At 43.9% G+C, this 7,631-nt stretch overlaps 1 protein-coding gene across 1 annotated transcript; it reads right to left on the bottom strand.

Moving 5' to 3' along the window:
- Nucleotides 1-320: 320 nt before the first annotated feature.
- GJD2 (gap junction protein delta 2) lies at nucleotides 321-7,057 on the bottom strand. Its single transcript, XM_081013020.1, has 2 exons — nucleotides 6,950-7,057; nucleotides 321-5,270 (listed from the first exon to the last, which is right to left on the bottom strand). Exons 1-2 carry the CDS (start codon nucleotides 7,018-7,020, stop codon nucleotides 4,427-4,429), a joined length of 915 nt encoding a protein of 304 aa, XP_080869146.1. The 5' UTR covers nucleotides 7,021-7,057; the 3' UTR covers nucleotides 321-4,426.
- Between the last annotated feature and the right edge of the window lie 574 nt (nucleotides 7,058-7,631).

The raw sequence follows: 7,631 nt of genomic DNA on the forward strand, positions 1-7,631 counted from the left end.
TCCCCCCCCCCCTTGTGTTCCTTCCTCCTTCCTTCCTTCCACACAGGCATCCCACCCTTCCTATCACGGTTTCCAAACTAACCACGGTTGGTGTTATGTGGGTATTTATGGCCACCATGGTTAGCTTAACCCAGAATTTCCAAATCTGCTTCTAATCCCAGCTGCAACTTGCTATTGTTTCTGCCACAGAAATAAGATTCTGTTTTTGTTATATACATATGTATTTATTGGAGTTTTTAGCAAAATTTATGGGGTTGTGAGTTTCCATGAACAACAATACTGTAGTATTCCATGCACGCAAACACTTTTGCACAATTGGCTCATGTTAATATTCCATTTTATTCCCATCCATTTGCATGTTTCCAATCTCATAAACAAGATGTGCATCGCCTATATAAAAGCTGCTGTAGTGAAAAATAAAAGTCACTGGCATTGCTTTTTAATATTTACCCTTTTTGTGCTTTTCACTAAAAGCATTGAAATGTATCGTCTGACAGGTTTCAAGGCATGCCTTCACCATTATTTTCTACATATACTACCGAGAACTTAAAACATGGACCTAACACTATGGAATCTGTACACATTTAATTATGCTGAGCATGATCCAGAACTAGTGAAATCCATTGGTATTTAGCCACTGACATCAGTGAGTTTAAGTAGGTTCTTTCTACACATCCTATTGTTTATTGTGCATTACAGTTTACTTATTATTTTTACTAATACTATTACTACCACTATTACTGTGGCTAGTGTTGCTTCTATTAATACTACCACTACCACTGCTGCTGCTGCTACTACTACTACTACTACTACCAATAATGTAATTCCCATGTAAAGGAGCTGTTTAAGGTTATCCCAGTGGTGTATAAAAAGAAAATCAGATTTGCCTATGTATAAAAAATATTCTTTAGGAGTTTGTTATACTACCGATGGAGATCTTTAGCTGCCATGTTTGCCTTCTAAAAATAACATTCATGCTCTGCAGTTACATATTATTAGATAGTAGGAGTATGCACTGAAACAGTCACAAGTACTTTCAAATGGAGGGAAGGATCCATAATCAATTAAAAACCATTCATTTTAATGAAAAGATAATGAAAAAGGCATGTTTTAAAGCAGCCCATATCCTTCCTCTACCTCACATGTTGACACAACCTTATGATGACCATTATTTATAAGAGACAGAAAGGGTTAAGCAGCAAATTGGCACTGCAGTCCTAAATGCACTTTCTTGAAAGTAGCACAAGCTGATTAGAGCGGATGACCTGATTCACACATGCACCACTTGTTGACTGGTTTGCATGTGTGAATAGTTCATACAACGTAACACAGATGCTGGGAAATTTTAATACCACTTCAAACCACAACACTTTTCAGTGGAGTCAGCTCCCAAACTGGTAAGTAGCCAGTCTTCAGGTGTACAATGTCCACATGTAGAAAAGCCAAGGGACATACACACATGTGTGAACCAGCCTGGCGTTACATCCCAGCAAGTGTATTTAGGATTATTGATTTCAGACTCAGTCCACCAAGTGCTGCTCCCACATTAGCCTCACTGAAGTAAGAATGTGTTGCTCACAGACATTCTTCCATGGACTGGAATCCAACTTCAGCACTTCATTCACAGCTTAAGTCTGATAGAAGTAGCTGCCTACAGTAAACAACTATGGCATTGAGTGGCATGCCCTGAATTTTCCAAGCATTTTCACAATTGCAATGACATCTCTGCACTGAAAGGTGGTCAGATTTTACAAGTGTAAAGCACAATACAGTGGTCAATAGGGTTTTGTTTCAGAAGTCTACAAAGAAATGTACATTGAAATAAATGCAAACTGACTGCTGAAGCTTGTCTGTTTCAACAGGCAAGCATATGTCCATTTGAAGCAAACAATGAAGACCATTCTAAAACAGCCTTGTTTTCATAAATAACAATAAAATGTCTTCAGTCTTAACAGTTTCCTATCCGTTAGTTATGGATTACCTTGGTTCAAAGCTCAGTGTGCACTGAGCTTTTAAGACCAGTCTAGTCCACTGGTTATCCCTGTCCTTTGTGCTTCCCAATGCAGCTCAAGTTGCCTTGAACATTTAAGGAAAGACAGTGTATAAATAAATAAACAATAGCCCTGTGTAGTTAGTTACACATGGCTAGTTGCACCAAAACGCGGATGGAAATGGCCGCATGTACATTCTATTGAAAGCAGACGACATATCCATATTCAAATCTGATTTTACTGCCACCCCAATCCAGAGGAGGCGATTCCTTGATATGGGCTGGGCTGGGCCTGATTTTAGGATGACATACTAATGTGGATATGAAGGAAACCTAGATGTGGATTAAAACCAATTTCACTCGCATTTCAAAAGTGTTCTGTCATGGAAAGCCTGGTGTGTCAGGGATAATTTGTATGAAAGGTTGGGAATCATGTGCACCTGCTTCACACATTACAGTAGAAGCAGGGGGGGGGGCAAGAAGTGTGAGGCACTCCTTCTCCTTTCCCAACTTCCAGGCAATTTGTGAATTGAATCTCAGATCAAGATGATATGCACAGTTACTGCAATGCACCATGCATTTGATCATACAGACAACCCAGTGAAAATGGTCTGAGCCTTGAAAAAGTGCCAATTTATCCAATTAGATTGTTTATGGGATGGCCTCTGTGACCTATAAAGTCCTGGTGAAAGCAGGGGAGGGGATCCCATTCACATACAGGGGATTTAACATAATGCAATCAATACTTAGAAATATTACAATTTCTGTAATCTAAATTTTCCAGGCTACTTAAAGTTGGTTTCAGTGACATTTTGGGTTCCCAAAACAAATTCCTATATGTTTATGTACTTGAATGCTTTAACCAATTTTTGTGTGTGTGTGACTGTGTGTGTGTGTGTGTGCAGACAACACTGTCAACGTCCAGGTAGTTGAAATTAAATACTTGAAAAGCATACTTCTCTGTCCCTGAAGGGCTCACATTATGAAAAATGATAAGGAAGTTAAGGGTAGAGAGAGAGAGATTATATATAATATTCACACACACATGCATATACACACAAATAGTAAAACCTGCATTTTCTGGATCATGCTGCATCTCCTACTTCTCCAAATTCATTGCCCTACTATAGCACCATGTCATTGTAAAAAACAACAACCCAAAATCATATAAATGTTTCATATCCAAATGTTTTGGATATTATCCAGGCCATGAATATAAAAGAGGCTGTAATATAATAATCCCTATGTTCTAGATAGATATCCATATAAATTTCATCTTCATATAACAATGCAATGCTAGTAATATATATTTATATATAGTATGTATATATAAAAGAAAGTTAACTTTCTATTTTACAAAAAGGCAATTATTTTATTATCAATATAGTTATCAGCTGCTTTTTTACACCATTGCAGTAATTAAAGGAAAGAGGAAAGGGAAAGCTTGATTAAAATAAAAAGTAGATATAAAACCCTGTGGTTTCAAGTTGGGATCCCTTGCCAAGCCTTTGACTAAATACAGTTAAATTCTTTAACTTCAAGTATGGCACTTATATAAATAAGAGCAAAGAGGCGGTGACATATATTCACAGTTAATAGCGATAAATTCTACTCCTTTGGTATATGTGTCCAAAAAAAACCAACACAACCTGTCGGTAAATACATAACTTGGCTGAACTTTAGATCAATCATTTGTATGCATATAGCAGGGAGCTGTGGTTTATTTATTTGTTTATGAATTTGGTAGATCACAACTAGCATAATAATGATTAAGGTCTCTGGTGTAAGTAGGCAGGCAAACAAAAAATAAATAAATGGCAAAAGTATTTTCAGCACTACCGTTTCTTGTGTAGTTGATTTTTGTACAAAAACAAGGATAGAAAAATGCTAACCATACACAGTAATCAACTGTGTGATGCTGACCATGTAAAGTCAGGCATCCATCAGATGAAGCTCATGGATGTACTAACAGGCTTTACGGTCAGATGCCTGGACAGTGCAAATCTCTCCCTCGGCTTTTATAGACATGCTTGCAATGGAATATTGCTATGACCCCCTCCCCAAACCCTCCCTCAAGAAATGGCTCCCTTGCCGTTTTTCAATATAACATTCTAGACACATTTCCCATCAGTTAGGAAAATTTTCTTGTCCTCGTGACGGTTGAAAAGATGCTCCAGTCAACAAATAGCAATGGACCACTCGGGGGAGGAAATAACTGAGCTGTAAGGCCAGATTGAAGTTGTTGTATAGCTGTTTTTTTCATCAGTCTTTTATTTAGCACACAGTTTTGTATCTGGTTTAGAAAGTGCAGATCAAGTACCTTAACGGCTTTCTTGGTGGTTTGAGGAAATGATTGCTTCAGCAATGTCCTTTCCCTAACACTAATGCTCGGTAGGTCAGTGATCCCCAGCAAAGTCTTCTGGTTCTGCCACAGCCTCACACGTAAGCAGAGTCACTGGACTGAGTCCTGCCAAAGTTAGGCACACTCATACGTGGCAGGTCTTTGTTTCTGATTTCATAAATCGATTTCCGTTTCGCTTGCACTCCCCTCACTGCCATTTTGATCTTTCTCCAGCCCAAGTGGTTCAGTTCGGCCAAATTGAGCACCACACAAATGCCACTGACGGCAAACATGAAGACCAAGAAGACTGTCTTCTCAGTGGGCCTGGAGACGTAACACTCCACTTCCTTAATGCAAGGATACCTGTCACATTCGTACATGGATGGGACATTGAATCCATACAGGAAATACTGTCCCACTAAAAACCCAATCTCCAGGGCATTTCTGAAGACCACCTGAATGATATAAAACCTAGAGATCCCTTCTTGCCGCCTCATCTTTGACTTGGTGGTTCTAATAGCTGGGTTGGGAATTTCCTTTACTTCCAAGCAGTCAGGTTCTGCCTCCTTGGTGGAGTTCTCAGTGTTCTGCAGCACCCCATTGACAATGGTATTCTTGATCTTCTTGCTGTCGTCCCTCTTCATGGAGTCCTGATCCCTGTCCAAAGTGAGGAAGACAGTGGAGTACCTCCTTTCCCTCTGCTTGGCAGATTGGTGAACAGAATATGTTATAAAGCAGAGGCTAGGAGTGCACACCATGATGATCTGAAATACCCAGTATCGAATGTGAGAAATGGGAAATGCTTGGTCATAACATGCCTGGTTGCAGCCTGGCTGCAAGGTGTTGCACACAAACATAGTCTGCTCATCGTCGTACACAGTTTCTCCTACAATGGCCACAATAAGAATCCTGAAGATCACCACCACGGTCAGCAGAATCCTATAAAACAAAGGTTAGATGAGTGCACATTTACAGGGCAGAAGAGGAATACTGAAAAAAATCACTACTATTTTAAAGAAAACACATAAATGGAGTATAGCTCTGCTGGTGGCCACTAGCCAAGCTAGTCAGAAGCACAACTTCTGTGTTCAGAGACAGTGTGATTATTATATGGTAAAACCATAAAAGTCATGATGGGTGTCATAATCTTGCTCAACTTGCTCCTGTCTGGCCACAGTCAGAGATATCCATTAGATATGTATTAGATGCCCTAGAAGGCATTGCTGATGCCCTAGAAGGGGTTCAGCAATCTGCCTCTGTATATTCTTCCCACAAACAAGTGTAAATATTTTTATTTGCAAAGACCTCTCCAGGATATTACTTGTTATCCCCCCCTTTTTTGCTATTTTTATTTACACTTTCTCTATGGCTGTGCACTAGCTTTTAGGAATCCTTTTTATTCTACATTAATTTGGGCACTTTTAAAGTAGTGAATGTGATTCACAAATTTATAAAATAACCAAACCGATGCACCACCGGTCAAATCCAGCATGGCATTTCTTATATTCTTTGAACTTAAAGAGGTTAAGAAAACGCAGGCTAATTTCAATCATTATGGGGAGCTGTCCAGTGCTGATCTTGTATCTCATTCAACCTTCTCAAACTTCTCCGCTTTTCTTGAGTGGCTTGACCAAACAAAAAACAAAAAATGATTGCCTAAGCAATGTCCTTATCCATACGGATGTTTACAGCAAACAGAAGGAAATGCTTGCTTGGTTTATTTGAGCACAAATCTTACTTTGGCTTATACAGGGGAGAATCTATAACCACAATGACAGTTCTAAGCAGCCAGTTGTGTGCGTGTTTTTCTCCTGTACCTCAAGTGTCCGAAAACAGATGTCGGTCAAATAAAAGAGAGTGGCACCTCTCCCACTTTCTATGGTATGCAGCATATTGATCAAACCATAAATGAGAGGAGGGAAGCAAATCAAAGGTAAGGGAGCTCACTTGTCCTTACTTTACCCTTGCATTTTGCCAGCTGCAATCACCAGCTAGATAATAATACGACTCTTTGAAAGTGACTCATTCTAAATATTACTATTATTATTACTATTATTACTATTATGCTACCTAACAGCAAACATCATCCACATCTTCTGTCTCCTTTAAATGTGCATTCAGTCATTCGCTTTTCTTTTTTAATGAATAAGCCGACGGGGGTGGGAAGGGAAGGGGGGGGGAATGGATTATATCGAAGGTTAAGAGAGTCCCGTGCACTAGCAGTGAACTCTGAAACAAAGCAGAGAAGCGGTTTGGAGGGAGGGGGGGCGGAGAGAGAGACCGCGCAGTCCTGTGCGGTAGCAAGTTTGCCAAAGAAATAATTGGGAATGTCGAAGGGGATTGGGAATGGGGGTTGCTGGGAAATCCGGTGCTTCAAGGTGTCCGGTTGGGCTGCGGCTTCCTCCCCCCCCCCAACTCCCCCTTCCTGGAAGCCGGTCCCGCAGGAATCCAGGGGACTTCCTTCCAGGGCGATGCCATTTAGGATGGCGGGCAGGGAGCGCGCGAGGGAGCGCAGGAGAGCGCAGCGTCCCCGTGGAGCTCCCTCCGCCGCAGGAGCCCGGCAGGGTCAAAGAGGGCGACGGGGAGGGAGGCGCGCCGGGAGCCGTCGGGCCGCTTACCTCCCTATCATAGTGGAGTGCTGCTGGACGGCGGCTTCGAGGAGTCTCTCTAGGATGGTCCATTCCCCCATCGCGGTTCATCGGGAGGCGAAGGCTCGGGCAGCGGCGGCGGCGGCGCAGGAGCGGCGGCGGCGGCGGCTGCGCTCCGTCAGCCACGGCGGCGGCGGAGACGCGCGTTCCCGGCCCGAGCCGCCCGGCGTGCGCAGGGAGGGACGCTGCCCCACGGCCGGGCGGGCTGCCTGGCAGGCGGGGCGGCTGCCGGGAGCCAGCCTGGGCGGCGATCGCCTGGCGCAGCGAAGCCCAGGCGGAGGTCGCCTTCAGTGTCTCGCCGCCCGCCTCCCGGCCGCCTTTAAGTAGGCTCTGCTTGCGTCACGGCCAGGTTGGAGGGGAGCAGCCGAGCGGCGGCGCCACAGCCCGAGAGGGATCGCCAAAGCCGACCCCCACACAGCGCCGCCGCCGCCGCCCCCGAGGACCCTTCGAGCGGGCGGGGTGGCGTGGGGTGGGCGCCCATCTTCCCCACCCCGCCGCCCGACGAGAGCTGCGCCTTTGGGGAGGGGACGGGCAGAGGGATGGGGGGCCCCGACGACGCGCCTCGCCATCCACGGAGCAAGGAGGAGGTAACGAGTGGCGCGGAGGGGACTGGGGCCTCAGGGGATCCCGCGACGCCTCGCCAGCCTCCCCG

Source organism: Podarcis pityusensis (assembly GCF_964106645.2).
Source record: "Podarcis pityusensis genome assembly, chromosome: 1".
Lineage (NCBI taxonomy): Eukaryota > Metazoa > Chordata > Lepidosauria > Squamata > Lacertidae > Podarcis > Podarcis pityusensis.